The sequence below is a fragment of the Drosophila guanche genome, unplaced genomic scaffold (assembly GCF_900245975.1).
Source record: "Drosophila guanche unplaced genomic scaffold, DGUA_6, whole genome shotgun sequence".
In the NCBI taxonomy this organism is placed as follows: domain Eukaryota; kingdom Metazoa; phylum Arthropoda; class Insecta; order Diptera; family Drosophilidae; genus Drosophila; species Drosophila guanche.
The window spans coordinates 6802925-6823813 of NW_022995745.1; the positions used below are offsets into that span (position 1 = coordinate 6802925).

Here is a 20889-nt window from a genome sequence, read left to right on the forward strand (position 1 = left end):
GAGTTGCGTTATGGCAATCTTTTCTTTGGCTGCGATTTCTAGATAATTATAACATGAATCTTGTGGAGATTTTTGCTCTGAGAGTTTCGATCCTGCTGCAAGGCTGAAGTTCTTCAAATAAATGTGCGTTTACCATCGTTATTGGACATTCAAGATGATTTTCAGACATTCGAAAAGGATTTTGCCACTGAATCAGTGTCACCGTTTCGAGTGCCCTTCCACATTTAACGGCAGCTGTGGAGAAGCTCAGCCAGGGCTGGTCAACTGGGTGGGCGCATGCGTTGCGATATTTGTGGGTCGTCGTGGTGCGTCGTGCATTACAAATGTCAAGTGTCAAACGGTGACGTTGCTGACGTACGGCAGCAGCTATTGTTTCGAGCATCTTCGGTGAAGCTTTGTCGAAGCTACTGGAGCTCTTCGGGAGAGCAACAGAGTTCCCGCGGGAGAGACACACAACCCCTTCCCCCGCCACGCAACAGCTGTGGCCACGCTTTCGGTGGGCGCTTTTGCGTGGAAGCTTTTTTCGGCCGCAGCTTTTTGAAGGATACTGTTAGGTGGCACGGTGATGTTGCTCTGAAAGCACTTCCTATGGAATTTCGTGACATTTCACTCATTCTGTGCTAGATTTCCCGATAGTTCAAATCAGAGGTAACACAAATCGAAGATATTACGGCAGTAAAAACCCCCAAAGTAAATAAGAACCAGCCAGCAACGGACTTCCAAAATAAAACCCACGCTCAACGCTCAACGCTCAATTCCTTACCCAGAAAAAAACGAAGTTCGAGAAATTTCATTGATTTTGGCCCAAGAAAAGTGTGTATGGTGTGGTGTGCCACGAGGGGGATAAAAAACAGAACGTACGAACACAATTGTTTTTCCTGCATTTTTGCCTCCCCTTCACCCAATAAAGTGCGCAAGAGTGAGACGTAAGTTGCATAAGTTTTCAGAGAAAATCGAACTGAAAAATCTACCGAAAATCAACCAAATATCATGCAAAAGTGTTGCAATCAAACAACACAAATAAAAAAGAGAAAAGAAAACCCATTAAATTGTCCTACAACGAGGTGTGTGTCATATTTTTTTTAATGTTCATTTTGACTGTGAGAAAAGTGTGTCGGGGAAAGTGTGCAGAAAATTTGATTAGGAAAAAACTCGTGTAGTGCGAGTGTAGTACAAATATAAGAGAAATGTATATATTATATATTCCTATTTGAGATACGCTCTATGATGGATGTTTGTGCGTGGGAACGTACTCTCTTTTTCACTCTCGCTCGCTCGTTCGTTCGTTCTGTCTGTCTCCTTTTCTCTATGCCCTAAAGTGCGTCTCTATATCATCGATTTTTCCAGCCAAAAAGAACAACAAAAGAGATGTTGGAGACACTACTGCCCCCCATTCGTAGAGCAGCGTGCTGTCCTGCTTCACTCTGTGAGCACATACACATAATCCTTGAAAAGGGAATACCATTCCCTACCCTCGCTCCCTCGCTCCCTCGCTCCCTGTCTGATCTTGAAATATTCAACCAATTGCATGCCAATTATCGATGACCCCCAATGATTGCTCGCCAATAATGGATAATTGCTCTGACGCTGGCAAAGTGCCCGTCAACAGTCACTCAACCAACCATTAAGTGCAGTGTGGGCGAAATCTATTGCCTGCCAGTGTGTGTTGAGCTTTGACTTTTGTGTTGAGTTGTGGCCTCTGTGGTGGAAAAGCTCGCCCGGTTTGGCCGAAGCTCGTGTGTAGGTACACCACATTCACAGAGACACAGAGCCCCGCCAGGAAGCTCATTCAAAGAGAGAGTATAGAGAGAGAGAGCGTGTACATTTTTTCCACGGGGTACACGGACCACGCACTCCTCACGTACAGGAAGCACAGGGAACATCAATCTCCTGTAGAGTAGAGCTACACAGATTTCATAGGAAATATCTAATGGATTTTCCCCAGAATAGGTAATACCAAGAATCGAATGTAGATTTTTGCGAGTGGCCCAGAACTCCGTATAGCCTTCAGTGGACATTTGGTGCGGCGGTGAGTGCGGGAGACGGGCTTGAGGGTTTAACTAGTGACTCCAGTAGAAAAATCGCCACTTCATATGCATATATGTATGTAAAATGTAAATGTAAAATGTAAATGTAAATGCAGTGTGTCAATCAATCAAGCAATCCCTCATCCATCAATCAGTTAACTGTCTGCGTAGCCTCGATGCTGAGTGTAGATGCAGCAGCTGCACCCTGCATACATTTTTTATGTGCCTTTGTCGATGAGTAGCTTACATAATAAGTATCCCCCCTCTCCCGCAGTGTCCAATCCAACACCACCACCACCACCAAAACCACCACAACCACTACTACCACCTACCCAGTCAGTCCATCATCCAGTTCCTACGTAGAAGCAAACCTCTAGCGTCAGCATCCCAGTGTTATCGCTCCCGAAAGCAGTTGTGGGAGTGTAAGTTCTCGTACATATTTGCAGACCGATCTCGATGTCTCCGCAATTAGATAATGCTTAAGCTACCAAAGGGCCTAAAAAAGAAAAAGAAGAAGTCGAAAAAGGACCAAGAACTCTTCACCGAAGAGGAGCTCGAGCAGTACAAGCGCGAGCTCAGGGCCAAGCAGGAGGCGGCGGCCAATAAGTCGGACGCTGGCGAATCGGACGGTGGCGCATCGGACGTCGAGGGTGCCGCAGGCGCCACATACCACAGATCCTCTCTCGGAGACGCTCATCTAGCCGAATCCGGTGGTGCAACAACCTCAACTGACGACCACCACCACCACCACCATCAGCAGCATCAGCATCAGAGTTCCAGTGGAGGCGGAGGCGACGAGGAATGGGCCAAGTTTAAGGCGCTGACATCGGGCGTCGATACCATCCTACACAAGACCCAGGACGAGCTCGATCGCATCAAGAAGGAGTCCTTCTACCAGCGCCTGCCCTCGGCGGCCGAAAAGAAGAAGCAGGAGGAGGAGGAGGCAGCCCGTCTCGAGGCGGAGCGCCAGGAAAGGGAACGCCAACGCCTCGCGTTAATCGAGTCGCAGCGCGACAAGCTAGCAGAGGCCGTTGTCGAGCTCTCAGACTCGGAGGACGAGCAGCAGGACGAGGTCGATGATATCTTTGCCACCGACTACATCGAGGCCATCACCAGCGGAGAGCTCCAACTAGCCGTTGTACCCGATTCGCCCGTGTTCCAGGCGGACGACGGGCCCGATCCGTTCGACACCGCCTACGCGGAGAAGGTCATTGTTGGCGCCGACAAGGCCAAGGGCAACAAGAAGCTCGTCAGCCTCGGTGCCGCCGTCGAGGTACTCTCCGGACGCGTAGACCGCGACCACGCCCTAGCCCTAGCCAATCCCAAGCGAAAGCTACGCAAGGGCATCCAGAATCTATTGCTCAGCGAGAGCGTTGAGCTAGCCGATCCCGAGGCGGATCTATTGGCCGCAGCCGCCAACGCCGAGCCGCAGCACAATCTGCTCGACGATCTTGTCGACGACGATCTCACCGAATCGGCTGGTCCCATTGACTTGAGTGTCTCGCTCCATCTGCATCTGATCAAGCCGCAACGAGTCGACGAAGAGGACGAGGACGCAGAGCTAGCAGAGCTACAGGGGAGCTCCCTCAATCCGGATCTAGCCGAATTCGATGCCCTCAAGGACGAGGAGGACGACGAGTTTGCCGAACTAGCCGCCGAGTCGCTCACCAAAAAGGAGGACATCACCATTGTCAATCAGGTTGTCCTGCCGCCAGCCTCGCTACTCACCGAAGCCGTTGCCGAGACCAGCTGGGCCGAGTTCGAGCCGGAGCCCGAGTCCGAGGAGCCACTATCAGGTGAGCCATCATCCATTGGAGGATATACCCCTTCAACCCTGAACGCTGAAACTCAGCACACTTGTCTCACACTCAACAAAAAAATCAACATGAACACACAGAAAGTAATTTAAGTTTAAATTCAAACTAAACTGGATATTAAAGTGTGAAAAAGTATGTCGAAACATGTTCAAAGAGCAAACAGATTCTGCCATAAAATGTCTGAAATATTTTGCATGCACGGATCAAGAATCTATATAAATTATGGGCTCGAAAAAGCTGCACTCTGGCTGTTATCCCTGTTACCACATTCCATTCCAAAAAACAAACTTGTATTTATACTTAGAGCATTTTTAATATTCTAAAATGATTGAATGTACTTTTGGTTCTTATTCGATTTCTATGCTGAAGAAAGTTCATTTATTTTGGGATACTCATTCTAAATGTTGGATCTTTGTTTCTACATTTGTTTATGCGCTGATCTTTGAGGGCAACAGACAGACAACTAGATTGGGATTATCTAAAGGACAGTTCTCTGCACGAATCACATAGATACATAGCTGGGAACGATTCCCACTTTCTGCCTTCCCACATTTTCCTTTCAAATTGTTATGGAAATGCCTTGTTAATTGTGGCTTGCATTTACAGGAAAACCAAAGCGCCCGCCGCCACCGGCCAGGCCTGCCACTGGACCACACATTGTACCTGGTGCCATCTACGTCAGTGACGACGAGGAGGAGCCGAACCTTGACGACGATCCGTTCAACACTAACTACGCAGAGCAGGTGATCAAGAAGACCACCGTACTCGAGGAGGACGACGACTTTGATCCGCGCGCCGAGGAGGAGACCACTGGAGGAGGAGGATCCTCATTGTTGGCGGCGCCGGGACGCGATCTTTTGGCCGGTAGTGCCACCGATCTTAGCAAGGTAGTGCCAGCGCCATTGGCGCCCACTCTTAGCATCGACCAAGAGCCGGAGGACTTTGATCCATTCGATACTTCAGCGGTCAGTGCCATTGTGCAGCCGAAGGCCACAGAGCTGCGCTTTCTGGAGCGGGAACTGCTCACAAACGAGACGAGTGGAGGACTCAGGCACTCGCTGAGCGATCCGGACTTTGATCCGCGGGCAGGACAGGCAGAGGAGAAGCCGCCGCCGCCACCGAAGCCACAGCCACCGCAAAGGCCAAGGCCACCGGTGCCACCGTCGCCATCCCACATCACTCCGGAGTTTGACGCCGCCCGACGCAAGTCCTCGCTGAGCCTGAACATCCAGGCGAAGAGTGTGGGTTTCCTGGTGCCAGGACCGGATCTACTCGGTGCCGGTAATGAGGTTGGGGCCAACAAGAAGCCTCTGACGCCGTACTACGCACCCTCAGCCGCTGGACCTGCAAGCGGCAACCAATCGATTGCCGAGGGCATACCAGAGTCGGAGGATCCCTTCGACACCTCCTATGTGCCGGAGGCCAAGCTCAGTGACATCGAGCTGAAGCACATCGAGGCGGATCTAATCGCCGAGCCAACGCCCACGCTGCGACACAGCCTCTCCGATCCGGACTTTGATCCACGTGCCCCGCCCACGCCCGTGCCCGCCGAGGTGCTGCTCGCCGTCGAGGAGAACATCGACATTAAGGTGCTGACACCCGCACAGGAGCGCAGACAGCTGCCGAACGCCGGCGGCGCCCGCAACGCCCAGGGCCAAGATTCGGACGAGGAGGACGTCGATCCATTTGACACGTCAATTGCCGCCAATCTACAGCCGGGACAGACGGAGCTGAAGCTGCTCGAGAACGAGCTGCTGCCACAGAGAAGCGCCCAGGAGCTGGCCATTGACGCGCAGAGCGACGCCCAGGATCTGGGACTCGGCGACAAGGTGCTCACGCCCTCGCTGCCATCGCGCCCACCGCCGCCAGTGCGGCCGCAGGACATCGATCCTTTTGACACCTCCATAGCGGAGAATCTAGCGCCCGGCGAGACGGAAATTAAGCTGCTCGAAAGCGAACTAATCGAGCGCTAAGCTGCGAATAAGCAAACCGAAAAACAAAAAAACCGAAAACCAAAACCAGAAGAAACAAAACCAAAAAACCCGAACCGAAAATGGCCAATCCGTTCCTCATGGACGACGATCTGGATGGCGGCGACATGGCCGCCAATCCCTTCCTAATGCAGTCAGAGCCAGAGGCAGGCGAGTCAGAGTCGAATCCATTCGGTGAGGCAGCCAACAGCTCCGCCTCAGTGGCCTCAGCCGCCGCCTCGAATCCGTTTGCCTTTGGCGGCGATGATCTGGAGCCGGAGCCAGAGCCACCGATCAATGACATTGATCCGGCGATGAGCTTCTTTGGCACCACCATAGAGGCAGAGGACGATGCCCTCAGCCTCAAGTCGGCCGCTGGCGAGGAGGATGACGACGGCGGCAAGAGACAGCCACCGCCGCCGCCACGACCCCAGCCGCCGCAGAGCACACAGGATCTGATCAGCACGGTGTCCAGCCAGCTGGACGAGACCTCCTCGGAGCTGCTGGGTCGCATACCCGCCACCCGATCGCCCAGCCCCGTCTCCATGCGCGACCTTCACTCGCCCAGTCCCACACCGGACTCGGGCCTCGCCGATCTGCTGGACGTCTCCGACAGTGGCTCCAATAATCAAATAATGGATCTCGATCTCATTGGCGGAGTCACTGGGCCCACTCCTGCTCCAGTAACAGATGCTGCTCCAGCTCCTGCTCCGGCTCCTGCGCCAGTTGCGGCTGCTGCTGTGCCTCCACCCGTTCCTGCTCCCCCTGCCAGCCAGCATGACAATCCCTTTGCGGTGCCCACGGCTGTGCCCAGCCTGCAGGGGGCCACGCCCATGCCCTCGCCGGCCAAGCAGCAGCCGCCGCGTCCCCCGCCGCCACGGCCAGTGCCGCCCAGGCCAACGCCACCGGCGCACATGGTGCAGCATGGGCAACAGCAGCCGGCACCACCGCCGCAACGTCCGCCACCTCCGTCAGCCACAGCGCCAGCGGACTCGGAGGATTTGCTGGACATGTTCGGGACGACCAGCGGCAAGCCGGCCAAGCCACCGCCACCCAAGAGCAAGGAGGACATCCTCAGCCTGTTTGAGGCGCAGCCACAGCCCGTGGCCAAGCCCGATCTGCTGCACGACGATCTGCCCCAGGCCCCCCAGCTGGCCAATTCCGAGACGGAACGCGATGCGGACAACAATGGCGGCAGCAATGGTGACGATGAGGACGATGGGGAGGACAAGGATGAGCCCATCTTCACGTCTGTGCTGACGCGACCGGACGAGAGCACCCATGACATCACCTGCCAGCCTCAGGCGGCGACCCTGGCGGCGACCCTGGCCCACATGGCGGCGCCACAGGACACCACGGGCCGACAGAGAGCACCCACGCCGGACATTGAGATCACCACGGTGGAGGATCTGCCACGCTCCGACGACGAGGATGAGCCAGAACCAGAGCCAACACCAGCAGCAGCGGCAGCTCCAACAGAGAATGAAGAACCAGAGGCCGAGGCAGTCGTGTCGCAGCCAGAGGCAGAGGCGGAACCATCACACGCGCCTGTCGAGTCACCGCCCACAGAGTCTCAGCCAGCGTTTAACACCACCGCCATGGAGCTGGCCAGCGACGAGCCCGAGCAGATGGACACGGGCCTGGACTTTCCATTGGGCAGCGGTGGCCTGGCCAGCGGTCAGCTCTCAGCCAATCCCTTCGCCAGTCCCGAGGAGGAGGACGAGCCGAGCTTCGTGCCCGCTGCCGTGGTGGGCAACATATTTGCCGTGGACGACGATCCAGACCCCGAGGTGGAGCCGACGGTGGAGCCGTCCGTGCAGCAGGCACCCAGCTATGGGGCCAACATCTTTGCCGTCGAGCCGGATGAGTTTGACGCCTTCTCGGCCAAGTTTGACTCCGTGAAGAAGGACAACATCAGCATACTGGACGGCTTCGGTGGCTCTGGGGCCATAACGCCCACGGGAGGAGATGGTAAGTCCAAGAGGGATTCACCGCCTCGACAGATCCAGCTAACCTAACCGATTCCCTTGACCATTTTCAGCTTGGGGCGACAGCGCCTTTGGATCGGCCACCATTTCAGCGGGCAATGCCTTTGGCGATGCCACCTCGGCGGACGATGGTTTTGGGAACGAGGACGATGACTTCTATGCGATGCGAGCGCCCGTGCGGGCCGAGTCCGTGGAGTCGGTGGACAAGGAATTTAGCGTGGTGATCCGCCCCAAGGCGGAGGGCACTGGCGGAGTGGCCCCGCAGCTGGCACCACCGCCACCGCCAGCCAGGTCGGCCGTGCAGTCGGCCAGCCAATCATCATCACCGCCGGCGACAGTCAATCCCTTTGAGGATGTGACCGGCTTTCCAGCTCCACCAGCAGCGGCAGCTGCCGCAGAGTCGGGCGAGGCGGGCATTAAGCGCACAGACTCCCAGGACACGCCACAGACGCCGCTGTACGACGAGGATGTGTCCCAGCCGCTGGAGGAGTTCCCGCGCCTGCACTACGTCGGTCCCGGCTGGGAGATGCAGCTGCGGCAGCCGAACAAAAAGAAAATCACAGGCCAGCGCTTCTGGAAGAAGATCTTTGTGCGTCTGGTGGTGCAGAACGATGTGCCGGTGGTGCAGCTGCTGAACCAGCCCGGCGACAAGCAGCCATTCCAGGAGCTGCCGCTGCAGCCCTCCTACTCGGTCTCGGAGATCGGCGCCCAGCAGTACGATCAGTTTGGCAAGATCTTCACCATGAAGCTGCAGTACATCTTCTACAAGGAACGGCCCGGCGTCCGGCCCGGCCAGGTGACCAAGGCGGAGCGCATCACGAACAAGCTGACCAAATTCGCACAGTACGCCATCGCTGGGGACTACGAGGGCGTGAAGGAGTTCGGCAGTGATCTGAAGAAGCTGGGGCTGCCCGTCGAGCATGCGCCGCAGTCGTCGCAGCTGTTCAAGATCGGATCGATGACCTACGAGGACATGAAGCAGTTCTCCGTGTGCATCGAGGAGGCACTCTTCAAGCTGCCGGCACTGCGCGAGCGCGCGCTCACCTACAAGATGGAGGAGGTGCAGGTGACGGCCGTCGACGAGATCACCGTCGAGCAGGACAGCGAGGGCAAGATCCTCAAACAGATTGCCCGCGTGCGCCTCTTCTTCCTGGCCTTCCTCACCGGCATGCCAACTATAGAGCTGGGCGTCAACGATATGTGGCGCCAGGGCAAGGAGGTTGTCGGCCGTCACGACATCATACCCGTGGCCACCGAGGAGTGGATTCGCCTCGAGGCGGTCGAGTTTCACAGCGTTGTCAATCAGCAGGAGTACGAGCGAACGCGCACCATTAAGTGAGTAAATTTTAGGGCCAAAGGAAAGCAAATAGAAAGTAAGAACAAAGCTAAACGAATTTCGATTCCCCTTAGATTCCAGCCGCCGGATGCCAATTACATTGAACTGCTGCGCTTCCGGGTGCGTCCGCCAAAGAATCGCGAACTTCCGCTCCAGCTGAAGGCCACCTGGTGCGTCACCGGCAACAAGGTGGAGCTGCGTGCTGACATTCTGGTGCCAGGTTTCACCTCCCGCAAACTCGGCCAGATACCCTGCGAAGATGTCTCGGTGCGCTTCCCCATACCCGAGTGCTGGATCTATCTGTTTCGCGTGGAGAAGCATTTCAGGTGGGTGTCTGTCCCCTCATGTCCCCTCACTTCGTCGCTCGGTGAATAACTCGAAAATCTTACTGGGGTGGGTGGAACAGGTATGGATCGGTGAAGTCGGCCCATCGACGGACGGGCAAGATCAAGGGAATTGAACGCATACTCGGCGCTGTCGATACGCTGCAGGAATCGCTAATTGAGGTGACATCGGGCCAGGCCAAGTACGAGCATCACCATCGGGCCATTGTCTGGCGGTGTCCACGTTTGCCCAAGGAGGGTCAGGGTAAGGCCGCAGCAGCTTGCCTTCCCATTTCCCGATATAATTTCTGCTTTTCCTTAGGAGCGTACACCACGCATCAATTGGTGTGCCGCATGGCACTGACCTCGTACGATCAGATACCCAGTGAACTGGCGCCATACGCATTCGTGGAGTTCACAATGCCCGCCACGCAGGTCTCGCATACCACCGTGCGCTCGGTTAGTGTCCAGGACTCGGACGCCGATGAGCCACCCGAGAAGTATGTCCGCTATTTGGCACGACACGAGTACAAGTGAGTATCAGGCACAAAGCAAGTAATTCCTTGAGGATCGGGGGGAACTTAAATTCGTTGTCTCTTTTTTGCAGGGTTGGCATCGAGACCACGCACGGCGAGTCCACGAACGCGTATTTGGCGGCAACGCGTCCCATCAAGGAGGAGACCGCCAAGGAGGTGGCCACCAAGCCGGTCGCCTCTCCGGTCCCTCCCAGCGACTCGGACACGGACTCCAACTAAGCGCAGAGAAGCGGCCGATGGCTTTCTGTAGATATTCCTCGTGTGCATGGTTTACCCAAATCGTTCTTTGTTATATACATACAAAATATATATAGATATATCTGCCCCATATACAATATATACTACCCATCTAGATATACATATATATATATATATATACATACTGATATGTGTAATTTCATGTTCGCCCGTCTGACCGCTATATAACCCCCATCCAACCCGTTTAGCTTGTGCAGCGTGTTCATCGTCACTCACTGGCCGTTTGCTTTCGAGTATTAGATGAAGATTAGTTGACAATAATGTTAAGAGTACAGCAGCTGATGTGTGGGTGTGGGTGAGAAATGATAATGAAACTGAAAACTCAAGATGTGAGGCAGAAGGTGATGAACACGATTGTATGAAAGCCAAAAGAAGCTGAAGCTGAAGCATGAGTGGCATGGAGTGAAGGATGTGGATGTGTCAACGAAGGAGGAGGAACAAAGGAAAGGAAAGCTAATGCCACCCCAACATACCCAACTCTAAGCCTAGCCTTAACCGCGTTACTTATAGCCTCCGCCCTACGAGAGATCACGTTAATGTTTAGCCATTGGTAATATCAACCCATTGAGGCGTACGTAAAGTCAACCCATACATATGCATAGAGTTAATGTTTATAATCGAATCAGAACACACACACACACACACACACACACCAATACATACACACACACACATATTATATACATATATAATCGATGGACCTTCTTAGTTTGTAACTGATCGAATCGAAGCATTAAGCGACAAGTAATATGAAATGAAAAGCAATTACGCCACAAAAACAATGTTCAGCGAAGGCATCGAGTGACGATCGGAGCTCAAGTGGAAGTGAAAGTGGAAGAAGGCAACACGCACACATTCTCCCACATACTACCCACATGCATAAGAAATGGAAATGGAAACTATGGAAAAGGATATGGATATGGATACCTACCCATGCTGCCAGCATATCATCAGATAGATCATCAGTTCACATAGCAAGACACTGGAGACCGAATAGCAGCAGCTGATAGATACAACTACAAGCCCCTCCTTCTGATACGACATAGCCCCTCACCACCCCCCCATAGCCCACATAGTTATTCATTCCTATCCTATTACAACAAAACGAAACCAAAAATAATATACTAAGCTTTACCATATTGATTTAATGGATACATTTAGAGACGAAGAAAGACAGAAAGAAGAAGGGAAAGAAGAAAAGATTCAATGCATATTCAAGAAAAAAATGTTATTGTTGTGAATCAAATTAAATTATATTCAAAGTAAAAAGTAAAAGCGTAAAAACTAAACTAAAGAAAACCAAAACTAAAACCAGATATAGGAAAATCATCTTTGTTGGTCTACAAAAACACAGACACCACACACTAACTACATAAATTAAATATAGTAACGGATAGAACCGAGACAAAATAAGTGTGTGGACAAAATTCAAAGTGCATACGGACACACACACACACACACACACACACACAAATATTGATCGATCGATAAGCATTTAGCGATCGATTGGTACATATTGAGTTTACTAGCAATATTGCATACAAAAAATAGATTTGTTAATTGAGTGTTAAATGAATATATTGTACCCACCCATCCCACGCCCTTCCCTCAGCTTATCGACTATCCTTTAAACACAACCCAACCCATCCATACGAAGGCATTCCATTCCATTTATAGTACTATATTTCGTACCACGCATCTCGAGAGTCTCTCTATTGATGATAGAGAATTATGTATGTATATTGTATCCCTAAGGAGCTCCCTAAGAATCCCCCTCCCGTCATTCATTTACTGTATGTTACATTATTTAAATACGTTTAAACTCTACATATACTATATCGTATGTACAATAAAATGAAAACAGAAAAACAGAAACACAACCAAGCCGGATCGGATCGGATCGGATCGGATAATGCGAGTTACCCAATAAAACACTCTCACATGTTATATATATTAAATATACATACATAAATTGGCAGGCCCCAACCACACCCAAGCCCTGCCAAGAGAAACGTGACACCATGTGTCCTAGTCCTGCGATGCGCTTTGAAGGAGGACTGCGGCATATGCTGTGACCTGCTCCAGGTACGTGGTCGGGGTCTGTCCCTATTATACAAAAAAAAAACCAAAACAAAACAAAAATATACGACGATCGCTAAAGGTATTAACCGATCAACTAAATACAATATAATGAATTATTATGAAACGAACAGCAAACGCATTATGGTGGAACCTTTACCTAGTCAAATGAGAAAAATAAATATGAAATCAACCAAAAATATTAAGCAATGCACTCAGGCGTCTCTTGACTTTTTTGGAATGGGAGTGGGCATGGTCTGATCGGACATACTTACATCTACGAAAACATTAAGCGAATCTGCTTCTACTTATGGAAAAAAGGCATTTTTAACCCTCGGTAATGGAACTCTCTCCGCTCTTCTATTTTCAACTGAAGCATTGGACACGTTCGATTATCTCTAGATTTTATTTGATTTTGTAGAGCATTCCTTATGCCCAAGCGCAAGGTATCTTTGTTGAAGTTGTTTGCCAAATTTAAAAGAACTGCGGCTGACATTCATCTCTGCGATCAAATCATTCATTGCTTCAGCGTTTCGTTTTTTGTTCACTCTGTGACCCAATGCGGTGCTTGCCCTTGGCTTCATTTATCATCAACAGTTGTTGGATGTCTTTTTGCGAGGATTTTATTATTATTTCTTCATAATTTGATATACTAAATCCCAGGGCTTCTGGCCCAAAAAATGCCACCAGCTACCCCCAGAGAGGACTGACTGCAGTTTTTGGCTGCATGTTGGGGCCATTTATCATGGGCTAGCCAGCAGCCAGGACTGCTGCAATCAGTGCACACATGTGCAGCGGAGATTTGGCCATGAAGTCCTCATAAAATATTATGCTGAACTTTTGCGCTTCGGCTCCGAGATGGCTCCTAAGGCCTTTGCACTGCTACTGGTACTGGTCGTGGTCTCGGTGGAGGAGCTGACGTGACTATTTTTTGAGTAGCCCCCGGGGCAATGCATTGGCTTTAGCTTTAGCTTTGGTTTTGGCTTTGGCTTTGGCATTCAAATAAAATGTACGACTCTCGGGGAATTCAAATCGGATGGAAGTACGGAGGAGTACGGCAATCTTCGCTTTTCAGCACCTGTCCCGCGCCTAATGAGTTTACTCCGGAGCTCCCGCTGAACGTGTTGGAAATACGCTGTCAGCGAATTGTTTGCCGTGGCAAGTAAATTGTACTGCCCACTGCCCACTGCCCACTGCCCTTCCACTCCCCCCCACTGCCGTGCGTGATGCATAGCTCTGGAATAACGCGCCACCCCGTGCCTTGCCTTGAGGCAAGCACTTGTCCTGCACGTCTTTGGTCCCATTGTTTCACGGACCCAGCGGACTCTATCAATCTGTCGGCGAACACGTGTCTCCTGGCCCACATATGAATCAATAAATGAGTCAGTCGAACGAATGACACAAGCAAGCTGCCTGTCTGCCTGTCTGCCTGCCTGCCTGACTGCCTTCTCCTTCTGCTCCATTGGGTTGAGCTTGTTTACGAATATGAGATTCCGACATCTGGCCATGAGGAGACAACAGCCTGCGGCCTGTTATTGAATAATATTGAAAAGATTGACTGGCAGCTGCCGATTGAAGCGCCAAATGAGATTCACTTGTCCAAATATTCTCCTTCCACTACTGGACCCTCGAGGGGCGAACAGAAACGTTCCATTCCAGATGCCACGGCCAAGACTTTTCGATTGTTTTACTGCTACATGTCGTCGTAGCTGCTCTACTGACCACAGATATGGTGGAACATTTTTCAGCTTTGAACTTCAGTTTCTGTGAGTCAGTCGGTGTTCTCTCCATTTACCGCATTGGTAGACGCATTCCGGTGGATATCCGGGGGCCTGGACGCTTGCCAAACTCGGAGTAGCGGAAGCAGCTATCATAAACCGAAACCGAAACTGAAACTGCACAAAGAACGGATATCCTGTTCCCCAGTTGGCAAACGCCGAGCACTAATTACTGCCAGCCAAAATGCCGAGCCAAGTAAATTTCGCAAAATTCGCATTAAAATCAAATCAATCACGGGACATCCTCGAACCGGTGATGGCGGCATTACGTTTTTGTTGCCCTCCCCCAGGAGTCCCGCAACATTGTGGAGCCACTCAGGAAGCGATTTGTGGGGCGGTTATTTCGCTCAGTTTATAGTAGAACATAACACACGAAAAATTCCAAAACAGTTCCGTGCAGAATCCGATCCTTATTCGACACACTCCGCACAGTCCGCACCGCCAACACCTTTGGTGGGGTGGGGTGGGAAGGGTAGAGGACGGAGGACGGAGGACGGAGGAGCACGTACACCTGGCTGGAGGGTCATAAAACCAGACCGGGCTTAACACATAAACCATCCGAATGGCACCCTCAGGATGGTAGGGTGGATGCTGCTGCTGGGTCTAAAGATGTTTCTGAGGCTGGGTTTAAGGATGCTCCACCCTCTGGGCTGGGGTAAGGTGTTGCTGTATGTGTGTGTGCCACAGCTGCGTACATAATTATGCAAGACGAGAAGCCAAGACAAATTGGCATAATGAAAACTGCTGGCAAAACGCCTTCGAGGGTCATGGCGAATGCAAATTGCAAATGTCACGTGTTCCTGCACATTTCACTTGTCGCCTGCCTGCCGCCTGCCTGCCGTTTGCCGTTTTGTATTTTGTAAAATATTTCGCCTTTCGCATTTCGCATTTCGAATTTTGTATTGTATTTTGCATGCTGCCCTGGCCCTTCTGTTCGTGGCACATGTCCTCGGCCACATATGTATGCCAGGGCTGCATAAATTTCTATCACACTTTTGCGGAGTGCCAGAGGAGCCAACAGTCTAGAGCAAAGGGTCGTAGTGATAGTCGTAGTCGTAGTGGTAGCTGTAGTCGTGGTTGTATGCGCGCCATCTTCCCAGCGATTTCAAACGAATTAGCATAGAAAACTGCAAATTTGAATTATGGCCAGCGGCGGGATGAAGATACAACAGAGCGGGAGCAGCAGGAGCAGGAGCCGAGCTGGTGCCTGACCTGGAGAGCAGCAGCTGTTCCGGTTGCCACTGTTGAAGCGGCTAACTGTATGCGATGGGTAATCAAAGGAGAAGAAAAAAATGAACAGCATCGGTAGTTATTGGAAGGAGGAACCCAAGAAAGCAGCTAAAATAATGCTTATCAGTACGAATCCAAGAATTCTCTAACTACTCAATACTAGAAACAATATACGATGAATAGATGATCTATGATCTATTTATTAATCATTGTAGTAAAGGGTGCATACATACAGTTATGTGCATAGCTTACATGCTAAGCCACGTAAGTCGTAACAGCGAGCGATAACAGCGAGCAATTACACCGATCGGTAAGCAAGCAGTGCCTGAAGCGCTGTAATACTGTTAAAGTGTGGCTATTAACAGCGCTGTTACAACTGTTACCAGTGCTGTTATTTCTGTTACCAGTGCTGCTACGCATGTTGCCAGCGCTGCTGTCTGTTATTTCGAATGAATTTCGATGAATTAGGCATCCTCCCTCGGCCAGTCAATGTACCCAGCTCTATAAATGAGGGAAGGCATGTGGGAAGCCCTTTTCCAATTTGCATGTGCATATGGAGTGGCCGAGTGCTCGGCATTGAACCCTGACCACTGGTGCTGGAGAGCGGCAGAACTGGAGAACTGGAGAACTGGAGGTTGTCGGATCTGTGCGAGTGCCAGACTAAACTGTTATACCAACAAACGAAAACGACCACTAATACTCGTGCATAAGTGTGTATTTGGTTAGCAGTGGAGAGGGGATTTGTGTGGAGTGGAGTGGAGTGGCAGGGCGTATGAGGTGGAAGAGCATCCTGCCGAGTCTAATGCGACTAATAGATACTTGTTTGCCGAAAAGTTTGCGGCACTCGCACCACACTCCTTCTTACTGTTACACTGCTTGATAGCTCCTTGGTGGCTCTGGCTCTTGCTCTGGCTCCTGCTCCAAGTCCACCCACAGCTCCAGTTCCAGCCCCAGCCCCAGCCCGTTCGATGGGTGGGTCTTTGCCCTTTGCAAATACGTAATCAGTGAAATTTCCATGCACATTTTTCTTCAGTCGTCTGCTTGGCAAACAAACGGCGCTTTGAGCTGACGCTCAACTTGAAATACGTTGCTCAATTTCCATAAACACGTGAGCAAATAACACGTGTGCCCAGGGCTAGGACTCTGGAATCAGAGGAACCCAGAACCACGCCAACAGCATCAACCTCAATCGCAAGACATTCCGACGAGCGGATACCTGCTAAAGAACACTCTTAAAATAAAGCCAAGAAGTTGTTTGTATTGTGCGAAATGCTTACCCAATCAATCTCGTGTATAATAAATTATTTAGATAATAAATTCAATTATTTACATCAATAATAATACATACAATTCGTTCTCTAGGCGTTCCGCGGGTGTACCCAGAATCGAGTGTTGGCATTTATTAACCATTGCCGAAAGTTGCCTGCGTAGGTGCCAGCCCAGACCGAATTCGTGCCACCCAACGTTGCCAGTGCCACCGCCACCGCCACCGCCACCGCTACCGCCAATCTTCCAGCAGTCGTCGTCTGTTTGAGTTTTGGCGCTGGAAAATGCGCCTCAAATTGATTTTTGTTTATATTTCAAACGGAAAACTTTTGTGCAGCTGTCGAGTTTGTTGTTCTTCTTGTTTTATATTTTTGTTGCCGTTTTTCCTTGCCTTGGCTTGGCTTGCAGCTGCGACAAACTGGCGAATCCACGGCCCCCGTCAATATTTCATTACTGCTTCACTTCATACAACTTCGATTTGGCCATTCGATGGGGCATGGCCGGGTAGGGTGCCGGCAAATAGCGCCAGCAAAAGGTGCTCCTGCTCATTCCCTCGAAATGTGCCCTTAAGCCTTGACACAGTCATCGCTCTTTTTCGAGTGGGGCCATTACTCGCACAATGTTGCACAGCAGGATGGGCTTGAGTCGTTCGTTGCTGGTTTCCCTTTTAAAATGAAACGATTTACAGCTTAGTTTAAGCTTTGCTGTTCATAAATCTCACCGTTTTACAGCGATCAGCGATCCCCACAAGCCACACAAGCCACACACGCCCAAGCCCTGAGTCTCCTGAGAGTTCAAGGTGCACGCCCCTCAAGGGGAACCACCCAGGCGTCATTGGTTTAACAACGCTGTAAATTGATCTACGAGCGGATCGTAACAGTCTGCGGTTAGCCGTTGCATCACCGTACTGCACGTAACCCGAAACTCAAAAGTAAATCAATGCCCAGGCAGAGGCGCATAAAAGGGGATGCCCATGGAGCGGACAGAGATGTAAGCTGCGAAGCTGCAAAGCTGTGAAGCTTTTCCAGTGAGCGGAGACTGTTTGTTGCGTCAGTTGGTTTCCCAGCATCGGCATGGAACGTTGGCATAATCGAGTGGCCGTGGTGACCGGCGCCAGTTCGGGTATTGGCGCGGAGTTGGCCAGGAAACTGATCGCCGCTGGTGTGGTGGTGGTGGCCCTGGCCCGACGCCTCGAGCGCCTGCAGCAGCTGTCCCAAGAGCTGGGCCCACAGCTGCACATCCGACAGTGCGATGTCACGGACGTGGACTCGGTGAGTGCCGCCTTCGACTGGATCGAGGAGCGGCTGGGCGGCGCTGACATATTGATCAATAATGCCGGCAAGCTGTCGGGCGGCCAGCTGCTGACCATGTCCCTGGACACAGTCCAGCAGGTGCTGCAGACGAACATCATGGGCGTGGTCTACTGCACACAGCACGCCTTCCATTCGATGCGCCAGCGCCAGTCGCCCGGCCACGTGGTACTGCTCAACAGCGTCGTGGGGCACTATCTGTTCAACTCGCTGCCGGGCAGCCAGCAGGAGCTCAACATCTATCCTGCCACCAAGCACGCGGTGACAGCCCTCACAGAGCTCTTTCGCCAGGAGATGCGGGAGTTCAAGACCCAAGTGAAAGTTACCGTAGGTCAATGGGAATTATTCAGAAAATATATCCCACATTTTGTGTTACTTTTTTTCAGAGCATCAGCCCTGGCCTGGTGGACACGGAGATGGTGCCCGAGGCCTACAAATGCCTGCCCATGCTGCAGGCCGAGGATGTGGCCAATGCCATCATGTACGCCCTGGCGACCCCGCCTCATGTGCAGGTGCATGAGCTGACCATCAAGCCCCTGGGCGAGCCATTTTAACTGACAACCGCACATCGCATATCGTTGAACTTTGCACTTTGCATACATTAGAACATGCACATACCCACACATACATAGATATAAATTTATATGGTTATGGGTAGACACATGTATCCATTCCTCCGCTGCTCGTTTTGCATAATTTAACGGCTCTGCCCAGGGAGTCTATTCGGGTATATGGGAATAAGGTATTGATTATACCCCAAGCATAATTTAAAAACAAACTCGTTGATCAAGATCAAGCTAAACTATCGACTGTTAACTATAAACTAATATTTTTTTGGCAGCCACTTAGAGAAGCTGCAAAGCAATATTAATTATTCAAATACGATACTCAATACTCTTCGGTGATCATTATTTGTAGGAATTATTCAAAATCAACAGAGAGCCAATTGTGATTACATTTTCATATTTACTTAAATACTTTCTCAGACTTGGGATTTGCAATACTGATTATGCACCCAAAAATCTCTTCCATCAACAGAAAATAATGACTTCAAAAAATGATTGTAATAAGAAATAATTAATCTAAGCTGTTACCATCCACACAGAATATTGCTTATAACTTATATGGCTTGCGGTACCACACAAATAATGATTCTATTTACATGAAAATATCCAATCATAGCCCATTTATGGATCAATAATATTCGAATGTGGGCTGAGGAATCGTTGCCATAATTTTGATCAACGATCACTGGGGCAGTGCCGAGCGCATGACTTTGCTTTGATGTGATATTTACGGTTGCCGTTTAACGTTTTAATTGCCACAATGAACGTGCCACCCAACGCCGCCACTTGCCACCTACTCCGCCCCAGCCCTCGGGGGCGCCTCAATTATTCAGCTCACGTGTGAACCGTGCGCGCTTGGGCCGAGCCTCAGTTAATAATTGATTTGCATAGGCAACGACGGGTGTGGCCAGCTGGGAAATGTCTTGGAGCTAGTTCCGCGTCCGCTAATCGGTGCGTAATCGTATATAAGACGCTAGCCGGCGGCCATCCAGACTTAGTTGCGAAGAGTGCTCCACTGGACGAGGAGCAAGAAGGGAATCTAGCACCTAACAAAGCACCCAAAGGAATCTAATTAATCATTGAACTATGGATCGCTGGCAGGACAGAGTGGCCGTGGTGACGGGTGCCAGCTCGGGCATCGGAGCTGCTGTGGCCAAGCAGCTGGTCGAGTCGGGCGTGGTGGTGGTGGGTCTGGCCCGGCGCATGGACCGCATGGAGGCGCTCAGGGCCGAGCTGCCGGAGGAGCTGCATGGCCGCTTTCATCTGATGCACTGCGACGTGTCGGACCTGGACTCGATTACGGCGGCCTTTGACTGGGTGGAGGAGCACCTGGGCGGCATCGACATTATGGTGAACAATGCCGGCTGTCTGTTCCCCGGCCAGCTGCTCACCCAGGATCTGCAGAAGCTCGAGCAGACCTGGCAGGTGAACATCATGGGCGTCCTGAACTGCACCCGTCGCGCCTTTCGCTCCATGCAGCAGCGCGACGTGCCCGGCCATGTGGTGCTGATCAACAGCCTCACCGGCGAGACGATCATCAATCCGCCGGGCGATGAGCTGCAGGTTCTCAACATGTATCCCCTGACCAAGCACGGCATCAAGGCCATGCTGGAGGTGCTGCGCCAGGAGTTTCGTGGCTTCAAGACCAAGATCAAGGTTACGGTGGGTTCTGATTTCATTTCCCTTAAGTCTAAGCTCGATTCATTCCTCGCCCTGCAGAGCATCACGCCTGGGGTCACGGACACGGAGATTCTGCCCCGGGGCTATGGTGACTTGCCCATGCTGAGGCCCGAGGACATTGCCGCTGGCATTATGTATGCCCTGGCCACGCCGCCGCACGTTCAGGTGCATCAGCTGACCATTAAGCCGCTGGGCGAGCCCTTCTAGGGCTGCCCATCATCATCATCATCACTCCCGATGATGGCATAGATGGCATATTCGGTGAATATAGCCTGCAGCGGGTGTGTGTCTGAGATGGCGGCTGCTCACCGACCAAAAATTGCGTTTTCTTTATTTGAAAATAGCTTCCGATGGGTGCAGGGGGATTGGGCTTGTGTCTGGGCTCTGAGCCGTGTGCTGCGGGGTGTATTGTGTGTGCCGAAAAATGCGAAAATAAGTTAACATTAGCATGACAAGACCATGATGACGGTGGCTGGTGGGTGGTGGGTGGTGGGTGTATGGAGCGGCAGCCGGAACAGGTGGCGCGTCCACATCCGCACCGGCATCCGCAATGGCATCCGCACCGGCATCCGCGAGCGTCTACAGCAACGACGCTTTCTGTCAATATTGAAAGCGTACGCGTTTGACATAAAATGTAATATAGTCGCAGCCCCCAAGACCCATACATTGCCAAAGTTCAGCCATAGAAGATGCACCAAAAGAAAGACAGAGAGCAGAGCGAGAGA

At 51.5% G+C, this 20889-nt stretch overlaps 4 protein-coding genes across 6 annotated transcripts; all 4 read left to right on the forward strand.

Moving 5' to 3' along the window:
• The first annotated feature begins 511 nt into the window (after positions 1-511).
• LOC117581446 (protein stoned-A) lies at positions 512-5839 on the forward strand. 3 transcript variants are annotated; one of them, XM_034268655.1, is made up of 3 exons: positions 512-926; positions 2474-3823; positions 4451-5839. In XM_034268655.1, the coding sequence occupies exons 2-3, from the start codon at positions 2503-2505 to the stop codon at positions 5815-5817; spliced, it is 2688 nt and encodes an 895-aa protein (XP_034124546.1). In that variant the 5' UTR covers positions 512-926; positions 2474-2502; the 3' UTR covers positions 5818-5839. The 3 variants fall into 3 exon arrangements, with proteins under 3 accessions (XP_034124546.1, XP_034124548.1, XP_034124547.1); XM_034268657.1 differs by having other exon boundaries at positions 512-648; XM_034268656.1 differs by lacking the exon at positions 512-926 and adding an exon at positions 1979-2030 and having other exon boundaries at positions 2472-3823.
• Positions 5840-5864: 25 nt separating this feature from the next.
• Positions 5865-12548, forward strand: LOC117581445 (protein stoned-B). The gene is made up of 6 exons (XM_034268654.1): positions 5865-7785; positions 7856-9137; positions 9213-9464; positions 9545-9726; positions 9784-9994; positions 10069-12548. Exons 1-6 carry the CDS (start codon positions 5898-5900, stop codon positions 10214-10216), a joined length of 3963 nt encoding a protein of 1320 aa, XP_034124545.1. The 5' UTR covers positions 5865-5897; the 3' UTR covers positions 10217-12548.
• A 5054-nt stretch (positions 12549-17602) lies between these two features.
• On the forward strand, positions 17603-19020 carry LOC117581450 (farnesol dehydrogenase). The gene is made up of 2 exons (XM_034268660.1): positions 17603-18245; positions 18305-19020. The coding sequence occupies exons 1-2, from the start codon at positions 17682-17684 to the stop codon at positions 18470-18472; spliced, it is 732 nt and encodes a 243-aa protein (XP_034124551.1). The 5' UTR covers positions 17603-17681; the 3' UTR covers positions 18473-19020.
• A 455-nt stretch (positions 19021-19475) lies between these two features.
• Positions 19476-20466, forward strand: LOC117581448 (farnesol dehydrogenase). Its single transcript, XM_034268659.1, has 2 exons — positions 19476-20146; positions 20204-20466. Exons 1-2 carry the CDS (start codon positions 19571-19573, stop codon positions 20369-20371), a joined length of 744 nt encoding a protein of 247 aa, XP_034124550.1. The 5' UTR covers positions 19476-19570; the 3' UTR covers positions 20372-20466.
• The last annotated feature ends 423 nt before the right edge of the window (positions 20467-20889 follow it).